We start from the raw sequence: 20,680 nt of genomic DNA, 5'->3' as shown, positions 1-20,680 counted from the left end.
CAAATGAAAACAGGGAATCAGGCCACAGACCTCTTTCAGTTGTATTGCCAATTGCTAATTCAGATAGTGTGCCAATCTGAATTACAGTTCTAGATGATATCTCTCTAAATAGAAGACATATGAGTAGAACATAAAATGCCTTACAAATAAAAGTGTAAGCTGTAGCTGGGGGCATTGAACTGCAAATGGAAAAGCAGAAAAGTTGTAAGATAGGGTTAGATTTTCATTTTGTCTGCTTCCCTCAGTATAGTCTTTATACAAATGTACAGGCCAGGAATGTCGTCTTCTAAAAGTTTTGTATTACTTTATTAAACTCTGAACATTTACGAGAGCAGCAGATGCAAAAGGAAGAACAGCCAATTTCTTCAAATGCTACTCTCCTTGATACACAGACACAACATGACCTCCAAAAATTCTTGGTAAAAAGCCTTTCTTACTCAACACTCAGATTTATTGCCATGAGAATATCCAGTGTTATTTTCAACTGTTTAGCCTACTAATACTTCATTAAGTTATGTTCTGAAGAAATTAAGATGCACTAATACTTATCTCCAAAGTAAAAACTCTTATTTACTACCGGTAGTAAAGAGATGTATTTTAGTTTCTCACTGGCATTACAACTTTCCCACTCCAACCAGTTTCAGAAATGACTCCTATCATTTCATATTACAGGGTGGGGGATTGCATTTTTGAACATTTGTTTAAAAAAGTTCATTTATAGAGAGAATTGGCACACCATGGAAGAGTTTCTAAGGTTGGTCTTTCCCCGATGCTTGGATTTTTGGAGGGACAGCTTGTACATTCCATTCAGCAGCATCAACTGATAAAGAGTTTCCTGGATTGCAACATTTTAGGCTGCCAGTAGGGAGTTCTACATCTGAATTCTGCTCTCAAAATAAATGACCTTCACTTAGAAAAGTACCATATTGGGGGGGGGGGGGAAGGCTTGGTTCAGTTTTGTCCTTCTATGCTTGGTGTGCTAGATGTATAGGTGCAGGGACTTTTATACATGGGGTGTGTAAACATTCAAGTCCCACAGCTATAGCCAGAAGTAGTACAGACCAGGAAAAGCACCAGATGGTCTTAAATTAATTGAGTTGTTGGATGTTGGAGAGCACTTACAAATGTGATTTATCTTTCTCATCTGCGGTTTTACATGGTAGCATCCTAGGATGCCTGTGCTGTGTAATTTGGCTGAATACACAGGTCAGCACTTAGATGCACATCTTGTTTCTTCTACTACATTAGAAGCATAAAAACTTAAATAGCTAGAGGAAGCCGCATTACCTTGTTTTTGAACATTGAAACAAACATATCATTTTTTATGAAAAAGCTTTTTAATGAACAAAGTTATTTTTAAGATAATATCCCAAGCTAAGAAAATATTTTTACTTCAACAGACTGATGTGCAGGAATGCTGCAGTATATTAACATGCACTCTACCTTTCCATTCATCAGAGAAAGAAGGAAGCTGAATGATCACACAGAGATTGTTTCAGTTTGCTGACTTGAAGCAGATGACAGTTACAATTCTTAGCAAGGAAACAGGCCTGCTGAACCAATCGTGTTCCACATTTGAGCCCATTGGTGATTACCTTTTCCTTAGAGAGGTGAAGTGAGGGATTTTGTTGGTGGAGAGAGGTGGAGGGATTCTGCAGGGAGCTTTTTAGCAGCTGTTTGTTTAGCTGAGTATGTCAATGTTCAGAACGTCAGTATTCTTTGGCATGCCATGTTTCTTATTCTCATGCCACAATGTTCCATTTTAAGATTTTATTTCATTGTATGGTGACTTTGAGATTACAGTTATTTCCTAATGTAAATACATGTATTGGTTCAGAATAACAAAAGAGGAGATTATTCTATTAAAATATTCTGTTTAGTGCTGATTGCAATAACATAGAGATGGTAGAGGAATTTAAAGTTTATTGAGGCAGTCACATTGTGTGTAAGGTAGAAAATAATTAAAGGAATTTGCTTTATGAACACTCACAATGAATCCCTGTCAGAGCTTTGGGGACCCTCTGTAAAGCATGTCAAGTCTGTCTCTCTTATTGCCACAGTTCGTCATTCTGTCTTAATAAATGAAGACGTCATTAACTCCCTCTCCCCACTCATTTTAGTACTTATTTTAAATGATTGTAGCTGATAAACTTTGCTACATGTATTAAGGTTTTTATTTGCTAAAAGTGCATATGATAACTATAAATATCAAGCAAGCTACTAAATGAGATAATACGTTTCTTAACACCACTTCCTCTATTTCTTGCCACCACTTTCTCAACACTTGCCACCACTTCCTCTATTTTCCCCTGTCAGGTCACTCCTCCTATCAGGCACTCCTTTTAAAAATACTTCATTCAGAACATATACACCATCTCTGAAGCCATTTCCATATCACAGTACTGTACGTAGTCTGGTTCACATGATAAACTGGAGTATGGTTTACCATAAGGGTTATCAACACAGTGCCTGCTGGTACTATTGTGCTCAGCAAATTCTTTCTTGGTGCTGCCCAGCCAGTGGCCCCAGACTTTGAGCTTTCTTTCTTTCTTATTTTAAAGTATGTCTCTAGCCCTTCTAGAAAGTTATGAAGAAAAATGTGCAGATACCCTTCTAAGCAATTTCTGTGAAATGAGTCAGCCTTTTGTTACTTCCCCCTGTCTGTGTTTAGCTAATGAGTGAAGTCAGAGTTGTCACTGGTTAAGTAAGCTGTTTGGAAACCAGGCAAACCCTGTGGTTCTAAAAAGCTGCTGTTTCCTCCTCCATTTAGCACACTTTTCCTGCTTTTGTCTTATTTTTAGTAGTCCTTGGAATCCCTCTAGCTTCCCCTGCCTTTTTCCCTAAGAACCAGGATCCATCCTCCCTGTGGTGGGTTCATCTGAGATCAGGTTTTATTAGAAGCTATAAAGCTGATGTCCCATGGTAAACATGAAGGCTGGCAGAAATTACTGTACTCTCTAATTTTGTGTCATGCCATCAAAAATCAAAATGTGCCCACTGGTACAAAAAGGTTGGCAACTCCTGTTTTACCATGACTGTGCGAGCGTGCTAGCTTCTGGAGAGGAACTCACATTCACTTTGCTACTCCCCAGGATTTTAAGTTAGTGTGGAATGGCAGCTAAGCCAAGGTTTGCCTTAGTATGTGGTTCAAACCTGGATTTGTGTTTAACGATGACCTCTAACCGTAGGACAAACCTTGGTTCAGGATCAAGGTTATGGAGGAGAAACCTTAAACCATGACCCCATGATTCAAGAATACACATCAGCTCCAGTGACAAGACTGAGAAGGAACAAAGCAACTGTGATCTCATAAGCCAGGACATTTGTGTTCATGCTAAGCCATGACATGCAAGCATAAGCAGTGGCAGAATTCATGGTCACCCTCTTATTCAAAACAGGGACAACTTCTCTAGGGATGTGAGAGCTGCTTTGGATAAGACTAGAATAAACCAAAGTAAAGCTGTGTTGAGATCTGCAACCTAGAGCTGTTAACAGCATGTGCAGTTGGTTTACGAGCTTGTTTCAAAGTACTGGTTCCAGGATTGAAACCTCTTTCATTTGAACTTACCTGTGCAATCGAGTGAACTTTAGTTGTTTTGTTCCATCCTCCCCTGTTGTCTGATGTGTGGTAGGTAGCTACACAGAATAGCGTTCTCTCAGTAGTGTTGTCTGGATTATGGAATTCTTTTCTTAGATAGGCACATTTTACAGTTTCATTGATTGGTTTCACGTGGCAAGTTAAGACCTCCATTCTGTTGGATGCATTTATGATAACTTTTACTTTTCCCCATTTATCTCAGTTTTGTTGCAACTGCTGATGTGATGATATTGACAATACTGTGGTTTTATTGCTTTAGAAATGTTTTATTTGCATGTTTTATATTATTGAGACAACTTGCGAATCCTGATGAATGGAAAGGTAGAGTGCAAATATTTTAAATAAGTAATATGTGTGACTTGGCTCATCTTCAGAAATAATACATAATAAAAGCAAGGCAAGCCAGAACTACACAAAGAGTCGTCTCTCCCACCCACCTCAATCACCCCAGCTAGAAAATGGTTTCATAAGAAATATGCCAGGATTCATGTAATACACTAAAATTTGGGGATTTGTCTCAATCATCATCATCATCATCATCTTTAAAGAAAAAGTGTTATGCTGGAAGCATTTTGCTTTTGGACAGATGTGTATCACTTCAGAGCATTCAAGAACTGTGTTTTGAGAATTGAAAGAAAAGAATCAAAGAAAAGCTCTTTCCACTTCCCACCTGAGGAATTTTGATTCATTAGGAACCAAATCAGAAATCCCACTTAATCTGTATACTTCAGTTTTTCCTCTGCTCAGCTGGCCTGCAGGTGCAGCCAAGCTTGGCTGTTTTTTCAATGTGGTGAAATTCACTGGCACACGTCCCTCAGAATGCAGCTGATGTCATAGAATAACAAAAACTTTGTGGGTAACCCCTAACAACCAAAGCAGCAGTAAACAGTAAATGCTGCCTCCGCCAAGATATTGGAATTTAAAGATATTTAACAAGATGGTGCTTGCCTGCCAAGAATCATAAACGTATAGTTTAATTACAGTCTTCCTAAATGTGCTAGCACATTACTAGAAACTAGCTATGATTTTCAGATTTAGAGCAGAATTGTGGCTATTTTGCAGCACTTTCAGCTACCTGATAGGTTATGCTGGTTTTTTATAAAAAATCTGTAAAAATTTAAAATATATCCTAATGCGGAGTAGAACAGAAAGTAATTTACTGTGCTTTAAGTTTTCCAATTATCAAGGTATAATTTTGGTGGGGATTATAGAATTAATCAAAAGGACTGAGTTCCAGGAATAAGCTGATTTATTTCAGGTTTCATTTCGATTCTGGAGCTATGCCTTTTCTGGTTTTGTAGAATGACATTGGAGTACTGCTACATATCCCTATGACAGTTAATGAATTGTTACATTGTTCTTGATTTTTGTGTGTGTGTTAGAATGTGTCACTATTTCCACCTCAAATATAATCCATGTGTTTGGACTCTGCACATGATTATGCTTAGGGTGAGACTAGACTACCTGAAACTCTTAGGTACTTCTTTAAAATTTTCGGGGATGCTTTCTCAGGTGATATGACTCTTCTGAAATTATGAATTTATCTGCTGTTCCTTTGTGTTTTTTCTTGGAATTAGAGATGTGAAGATCTGGGGGGAGGGGGGAAGCTTAAAAAAAAATTCAAGGACCATCCCCACATTTTTTCCAAGGTTTCCCTCTCCCCCCAAAATGGGGGGGTGGGTTGGATTATGAAATATTTTCTTTCAGAATCACGAATAAAACTTAGAAGACGAGGTGCTTATATGTTTATTCCCCCATAATTTTTTTTCCTAAAAATTATGTAACAAGAAGACTTTTATGTACAGTAAGTCTATTGAACAGTATCAGATAAAAAAAATCCTGTATGCCGAGGACAAGCAAGGCCTGAATTGTACACAGTACAATTGAATACAGTATAGTACAGGCATACCTCGGTTTAAGTACGCTTTGGTTTGAGTACTTTCAGTTTAAGTACTTTGCGGACCCGTCTGGAATGGATTAATCCACATTCTATTACTTTCTTTTTTGTGTGTAATATATTTATTAAGATTTTTTCAAACAATTAAAAAAAACATTTAAAAAACATACAAAACACAAAAAATACAACAATACAAAAAATACAAAAAATGCAAAATCAAAAATTCAAGCTTGTAACCCTTGTTGCTAATCTATTGACTTCCTCATTCCTCGTCCTCCTGCGATTCTTTGCATTTCTTCAGTAGTAAACTCTAAATCTTATATAATTCTAGTTATTACTTAATATTACCTTATTTCTATATCTTTTACATCTTAACCTTTTATATTCTCTCCAAATCTCTCTTCTTACTTAATTTATCATCAACTTCTAACGATACTTATTTTACACCATTGTATTATCTACAACCTCTATTTTATCTCCCTCACTTCCAGACTTTCCATTACTTTCAATGGGAAAGTTCGCTTCAGGTTAAGTTCGCTTCAGGTTAAGTACGGACTTCCAGAACCAATTACACTCATACTTTGGGTTAAGTATGCTTCAGGTTGAGTAGTCCGCGGACCTGTCTGGAACAGAGTAATCCATTTTCCATTACTTTCAATGGGAAAGTTCACTTCAGGTTAAGTATGCTTCAGGTTAAGTACAGACTTCTGGAACCAATTGTGTACTTAAACCAAGGTACCACTGTATCTCAAATGCAAGAGCAAAATGCATTTCTGCCTCTAGGGGGCACTGTCATTGTCATAAGAGAAGGAAGACGGATTTAGTGCCTCCTTCTTTACTTGTGGGCTTCCTCTTGTTGGTATGGTAGAATCAGTCCTTTATATTTTCTTGATAGGTCTCAAATTTGTGATTATATGATGACAGATATGAAGAAGCAGAAACTGATAGTGATAACTTAGAAAATGAGTATTCTTTGAGTCTTAGTTTCCTCTCCTCTTTATCTCAACCCTTTTTTACGGAAATGACTGATTTATGTCAGCTTGACACTGGAGGATTGCAGAATGTAATGTTGACAGTTTCTTCTGTTTTTATTGTTTTTTGCCGGGCCTACATAAATTGGTAAAACCAAAGAGATGCCTAGTTCCTTACAGTTTATCAGCTTGCAGCTCTGTTTAAAATAGCAAAATAAAAAGTAAATTCAATTACTGTAGTATTTATTGTCTGAACATACTGTACTTTTAATATACAAAACATGATAATTTTAAAGCATAACATAATACTGTTATGTTTCTAAAGTAGCAAATTGGCTTTTGATTCTAAAGGTAAAGGTAAAGGGACCCCTGACCATTAGGTCCAGTCGTGACTGGACTTTGGGGTTGCGGCGCTCATCTCGCGTTATTGCTCGAGGGAGCCAGCGTACAGCTTCTGGGTCATGTACCTTGTACTCATGTACCTTGTTTTGTGGTATCATTATTAAAACATTAAAAGGAGTTCATAGAATCATAGCATTGAAAGGGATCCCAAGGGTCATTTAGTCCAACCTTCTGCAATGCAGGAATGTCAACTATAGCATTCATGACATATGACCAACCTCTGCTTAAAAAACCTCCAATGAAGGAGAGTTAAATGCAAACTATTTTGATCTCAACATAGTTAATACAGCAAACGCTGTGGGTTACGTGTTTTCGGGTTGCGCTCCGCGCCGGACCCGGGTTTCGACACTCATGCATGCGCAGAAACACAAAATGACATCACGTGCATGCGCAGAAGCGCCAAATCGCATCATGCGTCTGTGCAGACGCGGCGCGGCGGGTTGCGAATGTTCCTCCCACACGGATCACGTTCGCAACCCGAGGTATGACTGTATTATGACATGGGAAATATTTTGCTATATGATTAAAAGAAAATCTGGCCCAGACTTTTGCTGATCAAGATCCTTAAGGTGGTGCTCCTGCAGCCAATCGGGAACCGCACTTTGGTTTTCGAACGGTTCTGGGATTCGAATGGACTCCCGGAATGCATTCTGTTTGAATACCAAAGTACCACTGTAGTTGAAAATTACAGTTTTGGAGAGACTAAAAATGCTCTCCTATTGACTGACAGTGTCTTGACTACCCTACAAATGGAGGATAGATTTATAGTTTCTTCTGTGGGATTGTTGCTTTCTTTTCTGCTTTTAAATAATATCTCTTCTGTTACCTCTCATGTCCCAAAATACCTGATTCTTAGGGTGAGCAAGTTGAAGTTTGCAGGTGGAAGACAGAAGGGCAGTCCAGATACTGTTAGTGGGCTGGGCTTTCATTGTCTGCCATGCCTTTCCTGATCATTCTATTGTCACTTTTTACAGGCCACAAAGACCTTATCTAAATGAGTATGTTGCAAAATCTTGGTGTGAATCCGATGGCATTTTAAGTTTGTTAGCCCTCTTTTAAAAGCAGATGATTTGCAAGCAGCATATGCAAAGTGGATCATGTTGTATTTAATAAGAATTCAGATCTTTGAAGTGTAGAGCTCTGCTTGGGAAAGGGCTAACCCTATGGCCAGCTAAGTACTAGCTGTGATTAATGTTCTTAAAGCATTTGCCACTCAAGGCTAATTTTGTTGTTTAGTAAATGGTGGGCAAAGGTCTTCACCGTTCATTTGGTAAGATTATGGATGTTTGCACTTTATCTGCTAATAAAGCACAACCCTCCATTTAGTTTTCCTTTCCCAGAGTTGGATAAGACATTTAGTCTCTCAGTGTATTTGTCTTAAGTAAATGAGACAAAGTAAACAAATCTGGCAGATTAACTTTGTAAACAAAGAAGGTAGAGTGTTACCTGCCAAGATTGGGTCCCCATAAAAATGGGAAGAATTGCAAAGTGTTTACAGTGTCTTTTACAGAATGATGTGTTTATTCCTTAGTGTACTTGGTACATTTTACACATTCTCTCAGCTCTTCCAGTAGCAACCTTTCTTTTCCTTTGTGTTGCCAGCATGTAAAAAGAAGAAAAGCCACAAGAATGTTTTAAATGGGTTTGCTTTTCTGTGACTTTGCTCAGACTGTGTCTGCAATTCCCTTCCTTCTCTGCCAAGCAGAACAGGAAGTGGGAGGAGGTGTTAGGAGATACTCAATACCTTGTAAACTAGGGGTGATGTGGCATGGAGAGACCCAGTGCCAATCTGGCCTGCAGGACAGTCTTGCCAGTGATTTCTGTTGGGATCTTCCAAGCTGAAGCCGCGGTGCAGATTTTGCTGTGCAGTTGCTCAACTACCCTTGAAAACAAAGCATTTCCTCAACCTATTTTTCACCAACAAGAAAGAAAGAAAAGAAAAGATTAACTGCATCACTACTCATCCAGTCACAAAGCAACGGAAAACACCTAAGAGCCAGAAGAACAAAACCTTTGAGAAGTTTCCCTCACACAGAGTTCTTTTCCAAACCAAGCTGTAAAAATCGACTTAAAACCTAATTCATTCCTAATACCTTTGTCGCACAAAAGCTCATTTTTTCCATGTTCTTACCTATGCACCTAATATGGTACGATCAATATTCTGATGTGTTTTGACATAACTGATTGAAAACTACACTTTTACCAGGCCACAGTATACTAGCCAATGTGTGCACTTTTACAAAACAATTTCAGTGTCAACCTTTAAACACACACACACACACACACACACACACACACACACACAGGGAAATCCATTCTTTAAAGATCTGAAACACTTCCATCTAATGGACCTATTGTACTTCTACAAAGCATTCTTATAATCAAATGCCTAGATTCAATCCTTTTCTTTCAGTCAGCGAAGCTACTATTATTACTAAGTACTCATCTGCTACTTATGGTTTGCTATGCAGTGTACAAGGCACACCAGTGACACTGTCTTTTGCGACAGATACAAGATTGAAAATTAAGCACTTTTCGATGCGGTTTCCCACAATATATGCTACGGATGAGGAAAGCAGGAGAGAGACACTGTGGAATACATAGGAAGAGCCACTACCATTTCTCGTACTTTACATTTCCATAGTAGGGATCAGCACAGACCTTACACAGTTTGCATGTCTTGGGCACTCATCACCTATGAAAGCAACCATATGACAGTATCCTAAGTCTACAAAGTTGTAACAAGACAAAAATGGCCAAACCTCACTGAAGTTGACAGTACTTGCCTGTGCATAACTGTTGATAGAGCTCTTACAAAAGTTAGTATCAGTAGTTGGGAACATCCACTATTCCTAATGCAAGAATTAAGACATGGTGTGCATTGAAAAAGAAAGGTGGCGTTAAAGCAAGAACAGTGGATAACATTCCGTCAGTTTTAACAGCAAGACCAAGCCTGTATGTGCCTCAAGAGACCAGCCTTTCAGAGTAATCACAATTCTCCAGAGTTTGGCAGACATCAGACAGCAGTCACAGCCATTAGTGTATCTTCCATGTGAACTAGAGACTGCTTTTGCTCCAGATGTCAATTCAGTACTTTCTATCAGCTTTGACCATTTTCATTTCAAATTTGCCATGAAAGCTTTGCTTTTGAAAATACTTTGTCATACAAACCTCAGAATTTACAATATTGTAGTCAGTTCTCTACCTTTTGGAGATTTGTATTCTCTGCCTGTAGAGCAGTAGATAGTTTAGAGTAGAGTACAGCTCCATGGCAGCAGTTTCCTATTTTAAAATGTTTGCTTTTGTTTAACACCCCTGAAGCAAATGCATTTTACAGATGTCAAATAAGATTTCATTTTACAGTCTAAATTCTAGAGAGCAAAAGGAACACTATTACACAGCAGCTAAAGAATTCGCATTAAGCAATGCTAATTCTTAAAATCTTAGGGACTGAACTCATGGTTGCCTGCTGTTGTTTGCTTTTTGATTATGTTGTTTTAAGCTTAACTTTTCAAGAAAGGCTTCATAAAGGAGAATGTGAATGTTAAGATCTTGAAATCGTTTGCTGAGAAGTTACCTTATTCTGATATTATTTTACATTACTTTTTTGGGGGGGTGAGACTTGGTAGTTCTGTTATGTTCAGAGGTGAAGAGAGTGGTCTGGGAGACAATTCTGATGGCCATCTCATCCATGGGACTGACCAACTACCACAGGAGTACAATGTAGTCTAGGCATCCCCAAACTTCAGCCCTCCAGATGTTTTGGACTACAATTCCCATCTTCCCTGACCCATCTTCCTGTAAGCTAGGGATCATGGGAGTTGTAGGCCAAAACATCTGGAGGGCCGCAGTTTGGGGATGCCTGATGTAGTCTTTAAAAAGAATATTATCTTCAGTATTTCCAGGCCTTACTTTCTATGCACAAAGAGGGGTTGGAAGGAGGGGAACGTGTATAAGGTTAATGCCCACACCCAGATGTAATGTCTTAAGCAGCCCTAACAGAGTTAACTGACACCATAAAATATATGTATCATTATTATTTTATTATTTATTATTTTATTATTGATTCAGTTTGTAGACCACCCTATACCCATAGGTCTCAGGGTGGTTCGCAACACAAAGTTACAATATACAAAGCAGAAAATACATAATAAAAATAATCAAACAATCAACAGTAGTAATGTATAAACAATACAATCCCCAACAAAAGCCCTTAAAAATACTCCAGTCCACAAATACAAAAATCCAAATTAACATGTTGTTTAGTCGTTTAGTTGTGTCCGACTTTTCGTGACCCCATGGACCAGAGCATGCCAGGCACTCCTGTCTTCCACTGCCTCCCGCAGTTTGGTCAAACTCATGCTAGTAGCTTCGAGAACACTGTCCAACCATCTCATCCTCTGTCGTCCCCTTCTCCTTGTGCCCTCAATCTTTCCCAACATCAGGGTCTTTTCCAGGGAGTCTTCTCATGAGGTGGCCAAATTAACATATAACATTTGAAAACAATTATAAACAACCCGAGTCTCCAAATAAAACAGCACCCACCCAAGTTAAAACAATAATTTTAACACATGAAAGAAAACTTACTAGATGAACAAACTATATTGATAGGAAATCATCATCATAGACATTTATTGCGCTAGCCATCATTTGATAGGATATTTCAAATTGCTTCATTCCTAGTATCCACTATCAGTATTCTCCATTTTGCTACTGAATTGTTTGTTCCTTTCGTTAGGAAACATCAAAATTGTATATTGATTGTGTTATGCCAGTCAATTCCAAGTAACACCTGAAAAAGTTTTAATCACCCAATTTATTGTGCTGGTGTGCCTGTTGAGTGCTTTTTGTGTTCCAGGAAGGCAACTTTATGAGGAATGAAGAATTTGTAATACAAGTTCAGCTGGATCCACTTTATTTCTGCATTTGTTAAACATCCAAACCTAAATCAGGCATGGCAGACCAGAAGTTTTTGTTTGCATTGTACCAAAAGCTTTAGAGTTTTATGCAAGCTGGAGATGGCAGGTTGGGTTTTAATTCCTGCCTATCCTCAACGTTGTGATATCCGGTCATGGAATGACCTCAGCCTTTTCTGGTTTGGTTTGTGACGCTTAGTACTGATAGCTGTGTGCTCTACTCACACAAAGATAAATTGCAGTGGTAAATCGCAATGCCCTTTTCTTCATTGGATAAATGTGCACAACCTTGACATTGCTGGAGCACAGTTGAACTCAGGCAGTATAATTGTAGTAGCAGATTAACTTCTACAACTGCTAATGTGTGTGCAATCTGTTTGATCTTAGAACAGGGGTCCCCAGACTACGGCCCGCGGGCCGGATGCGGCCCAATTGGCCTTCCAATCCGGCCCGCGAAAGGTCTGGGGATCAGCATGGCCATCCCGCACTTAAAAAAAATTTTTTCAAGCCGAGAGCCAAGCCGAGAGCAATTTTCCTCCTTCGTCGCCATTTCCCCCCTCTCCTTCATCGTGGTTGGCCAGCAGCAGCCAATCAAAAAGTCGGAGTGCTTCAGCCAATGGGTGGGCAGCAGCTGCACGTGCACAGGAGGAAAGGGGCTGTGCAAAGCTGGCCGATCGCCATTTTCAGCAGCCGCTTCTTGCCAGAGCAGAGCCAGCCGGAGAAACCCCTTTCTTTGCTGCCGTTCCACCCTCCGCCGCAAGCAGCCCCTGCTGAAAGGTACGTGGTTTGTGTGTGTGTGTGTGTGTGTGTGTGTATGTTTCTGTGTTTCTGCTTAGCCGCGCTGCCGCTCCCGCCGCCGGAGCTGGGCTGGCCCGACCTGCCGCTTGAAGAGGAGTTGGCCTGGGCCGCCTGGCCACCGCCCTAATGGCCCCCTCCGCCGCTGCCATTGCCGCTGCCGCCCTGGTGGCCCCCTCCGCCGCCGCCATTGCCGCGGCCACCTTAATGGCCCCCTCCGCAGCCGCCCTGGTGGCCCCCTCCTCCGCCGCCATTGCCGCGGCCCCCTTAATGGCCCCCGCCGCCGCCTGGCCGCCGCCGCCATTGCCGCCGCCGCCCTGGTGGCCCCCTCCGCCGCCGCCATTGCCGCGGCCACCTTAATGGCCCCCTCCGCAGCCGCCCTGGTGGCTCCCTCCTCCGCCGCCATTGCCGCGGCCCCCTTAATGGCCCCCTCCGCCGCCTGGCCGCCGTCGCCATTGCCGCCGCCGCCATTGCCACGGCCACCTTAATGGCCCCCTCCGCAGCCGCCCTGGTGGCTCCCTCCTCCGCCGCCATTGCCGCGGCCCCCTTAATGGCCCCCGCCGCCGCCTGGCCGCCGCCGCCATTGCCGCCGCCACCCTGGTGGCCCCCTCCGCCGCCGCCATTGCCGCGGCCACCTTAATGGCCCCCTCCGCAGCCGCCCTGGTGGCTCCCTCCTCCGCCGCCATTGCCGCGGCCCCCTTAATGGCTCCCTCCGTCGCCACCTGGCCAAATTCTACAATTAAAGGCGCTGGGTGAGTCTCAAGCTCGCCGGCAAGCAAAGCCTCGCTGGCTTGCCCACCTGGCCGTCCCAAACTGAGCGCAAGCTCTCCAAACCGAACCAGAGGGGCGAGTGATCTTTTCGAGGGTTCATCTCATTGGCGAGGAAAAGGCACTTTGCACATGCCTCGCTCAGAGCCGGTACCACGTTACTTAAGTTTGTTAGAGCTTTGTTGCTTTGCCACATATATACCCTCAAAGGGAGTTAGTGAAAAGATGCTTCTTTGCAACTCTTGACTTGCCACTTTATGAACAAGGTTCTCAATTTCCTGCAAGTTGCACAGAAGCTTCTTTATGCTGAATCAGACTATTTATCTAGCCCAGTTTTGTCAGCCCAGCTCTTCAGGGTTTCAGGGGGAGGCCTCTCCCAGTTCTGCATGGAAATGCAATGTATGTTCTCTAACCACCACCGACCCACGACCCTTCCCCTGATGTCCTCCTCACCAGCCCTCTTTGAGCACACCATTTCCCTTTCCTTTCAAGTGTGGCAGGGGGAGGGTGTTGCATTAGACTTGGCTTACATATACTCAAGCCACATCTGTGGTTTTTCCGTGGGGAGCTCCTCCACATGCCTGAGTTGTGGCCAGCACCAACATGAATGGATACATGCATGAAGCAAGCCTTAGCATTGTTACCACCCATCAAGCACAGACACAGCAGACAACTGTTATTAATTACCCCATGCCACCTCATCTCTAACCAGTTTTCTCCCATTGCTTGTTTCCAGGCTTCCTTTGGGAGTTCCAGCCCAGGTTTGGAACAGGAGTTCCTTCTTCTGAGATTCCGGCAGTGCGAAGCTTTTGGGTACGGGTAGGCGCATCTGCCAAAAGATGCTTTGTGTATTTTCTCGCTTTCTTCATGTTAAAAGTCACTTGTTTGGTTCTAGAAGGGCCAAGCCCTGTAGAGCTGTTCTCTCTTGTACAAACCACTTTCTGCTTTGCCAAATGTATATTTTTTCATAAGTATGTCCCCCTGAATTGAGAAGAAATTTCTTATTGAGAAATGAACTTAAAGTTGCAGCCTTGAAATCTGAGATCTTCAGAATTGACTAATGTTCCCCTTTCTTTCCTGCTTAGCTGTTTTCTCTCTTTCCCACAGGCCTCACCCCCAGCTTCTTCGTCCCATCAGTCCTTCCACCTTTTAAAAAGAGGAGACTCTCTCTCTCTCTGCTGCCCACCCAGAGAGAAACGCCAAGGCACCAGGTAAGCAAGCACAGTGGAATGGCCCTTGGCCATATCCAGTGCACATTTTTATGCACATTTTCATGCACAGGGATTAACTCAGTACAGAGTGGAAATAATGTGTTAGTTTAGCAATGCATAGTTAGTTTTCAGAGACGGGCCTAGAATACACATATATTTTATTTTATTCGCTGCTTTGCTTTCTCTTAAGACAGCCCTGAATGGTTATAAAATAGTTAGGGCGATGGCAAATAATCAGTTGTTGCCATTATCATTTTTCTTGCTCTTCTAAGTTTATTGGTATTTTACTGACACCAATTTTCCATCCATAGGAAATCATGTCACGTAAAAGAAAAGTGGACTCCGAGTGCAGAGTTTTCAACGAACAGTGGACATACGACTACTTTTTCACCCAATACAAAGAAAGAGGCGTTTGTCTTATTTGCCACGACACGGTGTCTGTCTTCAAGCAATTCAATATCCAACGACACTACAATACTCACCACAAGGATAGATATTCTTCTTTGACAGGACAATTAAGAAAAGATGAAATAGCGAGACTGAAAACTGCCTTGACAGCTCAACAAAATGTGTTTGTGAAGCGGAAGCAGGAGAACATTTCGTCTTTGCGAGCAAGTTTTCAGATTTCCAGGCTTATAGCCCGCAATGGAAAACCCTTTGTAGAGGGAGAATTTGTTAAAGAATGTATTCTTACAGCCTCCAAAGAGATGTGTCCGGAGAAGACTGAATTGTTTTCCACATTGAGTCTTTCTGGAAGCACAGTGACTCGTAGGATTGAAGAAATGGGGGGAAATTTGCATGAACTTTTGCAAAATTCCTCAGAAAAGCTTCGTTACTTCTCGCTGGCACTGGACGAAAGCACAGATATCCGTGATTCTGCGCAACTCCTAATTTTCATCCGTGGAACAAATGAAAAGTTTGAATTCACAGAAGAGCTTGCTGCACTGCAAAGCATCAAGGGAACAACGACTGGAGAGGATATCTTTGCAAAAGTTCAGCAAACTATCCATGATTTGAAGTTGGACTGGGCTAAACTTGCCAGTATCACAACAGATGGTGCTCCTAGCATGGTGGGGCGTACAAGAGGAGTGGTTGCACGCATCAACCAAGAGATGGACAGACACAATCAGCCACATCCAATAGCAATACACTGCCTTATCCACCAACAAGTGCTGTGTTGCAAAAGATCGCTGAAGTTGGACGCAGTCATGAAAACTGTGGTGTCCTGTGTGAACTTCATTAGAGCTCATGCACTTAACCACAGGCAGTTTCAAGAATTTCTGTCAGAGTTAAATGTTGAGCATGAAGATCTACCATACCACACAGAGGTCCGTTGGCTGAGTCGAGGAAGAGTTTTAAAACGTTTCTACGAATTACTTCCTCAAGTTTATGATTTTATGCTGATGAAAGACAGAGAAGTGCCAGAGCTCCAAGATGACGAATGGAAATGGCTGCTTGCCTTTCTGACTGACATAACCGAGCTACTGAACAGTTTCAATATTCAATTGCAAGGAAAGGGGAAGCTCATTGGTGAAATGTTTGCACATGTGAAAGCGTTCCAAGGGAAATTAGACTTAATTGTTAGACATGTGAAGGAGAAAAACTTTTTTCATCTCCCCACAACTCAAAACCGGTCATTGGGAAATCCAACAGTTCCATTCCCAAAAGAAGCATGTGTGGATTTAGTGGAGAGTCTGCAAAAGGAGTTCCAAACAAGATTTAAGGAGCTTCACATCCATGAAAAGGACATACATCTTTTCCGAAACCCTTTTTGTGTGGACATTGACACTGCAGATCCCATTCACCAAATGGAATTGATTGAACTGCAAACTTGTGATGCTTTGAAAGACGCATTCAAGACAAGCAGCCTTGCAGATTTCTACGCATCTCTCCCCTCAGAGACATATCCAAACATCAGAAACCATGCACTCAGATTTGCAACGGCCTTTGGCAGCACATATGTCTGCGAGCAAACTTTCTCTAGGATGAAACATCTGAAATCTCCCACGAGATCAAGACTGACAGATGAACACTTACATCACTTGCTAAGACTAGCAGTGACCAATATGGAACCAGATATAGACCATCTCATCAGCCAAAAGCAGGCCCATTCTTCCCATTCTTCCCATTGAAGTTTTTGTTGATTACAATCATTCTTTAATTTAAATATTGTATGGTGTTGTTTTATTTAAAATATTATTTTGTGTTGATTAAAATCATTATTTTAAATTTAAATATTGTATTGTTTTCCTGTTTTTTGTGCACCAAATGCAATATGTTCAATGTGCATAGGATTTCGGCTCCCCCCCACCCCGAAAAAATATAGTCCGGCCCAGCGAAGGGTCTGAGGGCGGTGGACCGGCCCCCGGCTGAAAAAGTTTGGGGACCCCTGATCTTAGAAGTTGATGACCATAGTCCCTTTGTCCTTTTGAACGCATGTAGAGCCTAAGCGTGGACGTTGCCCTTGAGACCATTTTTACACAAGCCAGTAAAGACTGAAAGAGTAGGAACATCTTAATACATGTTATGATACCTTTTGCACATGTACTCTGCTTATAGACTGCAAAGTGCCTTGTGTAATGTTTATGGCAGATCTAGTCTTTGTTTCTGACGAGGATTTCAGAATGCCCTTGCAGATCAATCCACCCCAGGACTTACAGTAGGCTGGCAGGGCAAGGGGTTTTCTGAAAGGAACAACACCAGTCTGCGTGTAGCAGTGTTCAAGGAATGAACACAGAATAAAGTACATATTATCAAAATGTAATCTGGAATCTGGATCCAGATTCTAAAGTGATAAAGAACTCCAATAAGGAGGAAGAAAACAAAACAGAAAGAGAAAAAGGACAAAAATGTTGGTCTTTTGTAAACCACTTTGAGTTTTTTAAATATCAAGTGGCATATAAATTTTGTGGGGGGAAATAAATAATAGATAAATTGCATGCTGAAGTGAGAAAGCTATGGGATTTCCCTGTATCATATATAAAAGTATTATTCTGGCTAGCATTATACCATAGAGAAGCCTTGGTAGGAAAGGAGATACAGTACTAAAATGCTGAGAAGCAAATCCCATCGCACTAAGAAAGGGATGGCAAAAAGGAAACAATCTCCTTTCATTCATTTAACATCTGGCAAGTTGAAAATACCTCTGACGCCATTGGTGATATATAATTTCAGGAAAATTGTTTGGGAGTGAGTGCTGATTTCCATGACACCATCCTTCAGGGGGCGAAGGCTTCTTATTGGAGTCTAAACTTCTTCCACTGTTTAAAGCCGTGAAGTTCTGAAGTTCCCATTGGCTGATATCCAGAAAACCATCTTTTCATATAGCATAGCCCAGTGTTTGTAAATGTGTGACTATAAATGTCTATTTGGCACTTCCCATTGTGGCTTTAACTAGTAAAATAAGGCTGGAACTTAATGTTTGAAAACATACTCTGCTATTGGAATTGTATGCTAGCTTCTTGTTCTTCCATTAAATCTTGATTTTCATTGGGGTACATTTAATAAAATAAGCTCTTTCCCGGCATTTAGCAGACTTGCTTCTATAAGATGTTTTGTTTAAAAACCCAGCTGCAGCAAATACTTTTTTTGTCTTGGTCTGTTAATCCCTACAAGGTGCTCATATTTTGTATGTGTTTAGATGCTCTTAACAATGCTATTAACAATGAGGGCAAAGGGGAACATGGAAAACATACTTTGAAATTATGTAAAAAGCTCAAAAAGAGCTCCACTCCGCAGAGTACTTCATTAATTTGGAAAGAAATTCAACATCATCAACTAAAAAGAGAGATTTCCCCACAAAACTTTGCCTTCCACAACTGTCAGACCCTTTCTCTAGATTATGGGAAGAGAAAATGGATTTTTGTCACTAAACTTTTTAATTTTTCAGCATTTAATGATACTCAATTTAACATGATTTAGATTAATCTGATATGATTGTTCAGCATTAGTTGCAATACAAAATTATTCTGAGTCACATTTTAAAGATACTTTACTAATTATTTTTTTAAGTACCGTAAACAAAACAGAATGACAGGTAGTATTTTCTTGTATAGCTTTTGCGGGTGGAGTTTAGTAAAATTAAAAAGAGTTAATAAAATAAAATAAAAGTAAATAGTTTTTATTTTATATATCATTATAAAATATATTATGCAAATAATAATAATAATAATAATAATAATAATAATAATAATAATAATACCCCGCACATCTGGCTGGGTTTCCCCAGCCACTCATTTTATCAGATGAAAATCGGTAATTTTTTGTTCAGTGTGGTGGAACAGTAAAATTATCTTGACCATGTAATAGAAATTTCAGTCATGTGCTGTGAAACCTTGAGAATCATTGGGAAATGTTTTATTGCTTCTTGCTCCAGATAGCATTGTTGTTCCTACACTATAGATTGAATTTTACATGAGCCAGCATGGGGATTTCCTGCAGTTGCAGCATACCTGCTTTTCAAACTGTATGGCATGCTCTGTGTACAGTAAAGTTACATTTCAACCCAGATGTTGCTTGGTAACTGAGTTCAGTCATCGGTTGGACAAAGCCCAGTTCATTACTAAGAGGAAGGGACAAGTTTTGCAGCTTCAGTTAAGCACAATACATATACTGTACAGTACAATCTTGTGTAGCTGTAGAAACAGCAACAGTTTTTACTTATTACCTGTCCTTCACCCTCAGGTCCTAGGTGTTGTTACAATGCAAACACAATCATAATCATGAGAGAAAACTAGATCTATGCCATGTACATAAAGAGTTCATTAAACAGTCCAAATACTTGTATAATGTGCATAAGGATTCCTGTTATATTCTTTTCAAACTTTAACAAATTACAGTGGTACCTCGGTTTATGAACACAATTGGTTCCGGAAGTCTGTTCATAAACTGAAGCGTTCATAAACTGAAGCGAACTTTCCCATTGAAAGTAATGGAAAGTGGATTAATCCGTTCCAGACGGTCCGCGGAGTAACCGTTCATAAACTGAAGCGAACTTTTCCATTGAAAGTAATGGAAAGTGGATTAATCCGTTCCAGATGGGTCTGTGAAGTACTTAAATTGAAGCGTTCATAAACTGAAACATGGGTGTAATTGGTTCCGGAAGTCTGTTCATAAACTGAAGCGTTCATAAACTGAAGCGAACTTTCCCATTAAAAGTAATGGAAAGTGAATTAATCCGTTCCAGATGGGTCCGCGGCGTTCATAAACCGAAAATTCATAAACCGAGGTGTTCATAAACCGAGGTTCCACTGTAGTCTGTCTGTGAATGACCACCAAGTACTCTTAAGTTTCTGTATCACCTTTCCCACTAATTCTGTGTATCACACCTTGTGTGGTTAGGGGTTAGATCTCTCAATTGTTTGGAAGTAGTTAAATGTGCTGCCATTCATGTCCAATTTTTCATCTGTTTAAAAACCCAGCTGTTGGGTTTTCACATTAATTTTGATAGTATTTTGTTTGTTATTGGATTTCATAACTTTTTGTAAAGAGATTTTATGAATTGTAAGCTTCCTTGAGCATTTGTGTGGAAAGGCAGGTTAGAAAGATTTTAATAAACAATTTTCACTTGTGTAAGGTATCCAACATTCTTTGATTTGGGTGGAGAGCAGGACTGGGCACTTTACTGGACGATCTCAAGAGCCTGATAAGCAAGTCTGAGAGCTTAAAAGCTCTCTCAATGCTGGGAAAACCTGGTGCAAAAGAAGCTTTAAGCTCTTCACTTTGCATGCAATTAATCTGTGGGATTTCAACCGACTAGCTTTTAACCGTGCAAGGTTGAAGTCGCACAAATTAATTGTGTGCAAGATCGTATCACATCCCATCACTTGTCCCTCCACAGTGTACTGATGTGTCCAAGGTGATTTGAAACGTCCACCTTCCCTTTAACAGTTTAAAATTCAGCCTGGCTGCAAGCTCCACAAAACGTAGTGGAGTTTACTTCTCAGTAGACATGTATAAGATTGTGCTGTAATGCAGATAAGAGTGGAAAGAAAAGAGGAAAAGAAAAATGGTTCTATGAAATAGAATCTCCCAGATGGCTATGTGGGGGTGTGAACTTAAACTAAATTTGTTGGTGTGAGGGGTTTAATACCTTAATTAAGTTGACTGCCTCAGCCAATGGG

At 40.7% G+C, this 20,680-nt stretch overlaps 2 protein-coding genes across 6 annotated transcripts in view; both read left to right on the top strand.

Moving 5' to 3' along the window:
* Nucleotides 1–20,680, top strand: part of RAD51B (RAD51 paralog B) — a 305,547-nt gene that overhangs the window by 61,616 nt on the left and 223,251 nt on the right. The window lies entirely within an intron of this gene.
* LOC132592018 (general transcription factor II-I repeat domain-containing protein 2-like) lies at nucleotides 10,711–19,978 on the top strand. Of its 2 annotated transcripts, XM_060273888.1 has the most exons (4): nucleotides 10,711–12,561; nucleotides 14,084–14,160; nucleotides 14,455–14,558; nucleotides 14,870–19,978. In XM_060273888.1, the coding sequence occupies exon 4, from the start codon at nucleotides 14,876–14,878 to the stop codon at nucleotides 16,688–16,690; it is 1,815 nt and encodes a 604-aa protein (XP_060129871.1). In that variant the 5' UTR covers nucleotides 10,711–12,561; nucleotides 14,084–14,160; nucleotides 14,455–14,558; nucleotides 14,870–14,875; the 3' UTR covers nucleotides 16,691–19,978. The 2 variants fall into 2 exon arrangements, with proteins under 2 accessions (XP_060129871.1, XP_060129870.1); XM_060273887.1 differs by having other exon boundaries at nucleotides 14,084–14,558.

Source organism: Zootoca vivipara, chromosome 1 (genome assembly GCF_963506605.1).
Source record: "Zootoca vivipara chromosome 1, rZooViv1.1, whole genome shotgun sequence".
NCBI classification, from domain to species: domain Eukaryota; kingdom Metazoa; phylum Chordata; class Lepidosauria; order Squamata; family Lacertidae; genus Zootoca; species Zootoca vivipara.
Note: the sequence above shows the minus strand (reverse complement) of the source record. Positions and strands in the feature narration are given on the sequence as shown.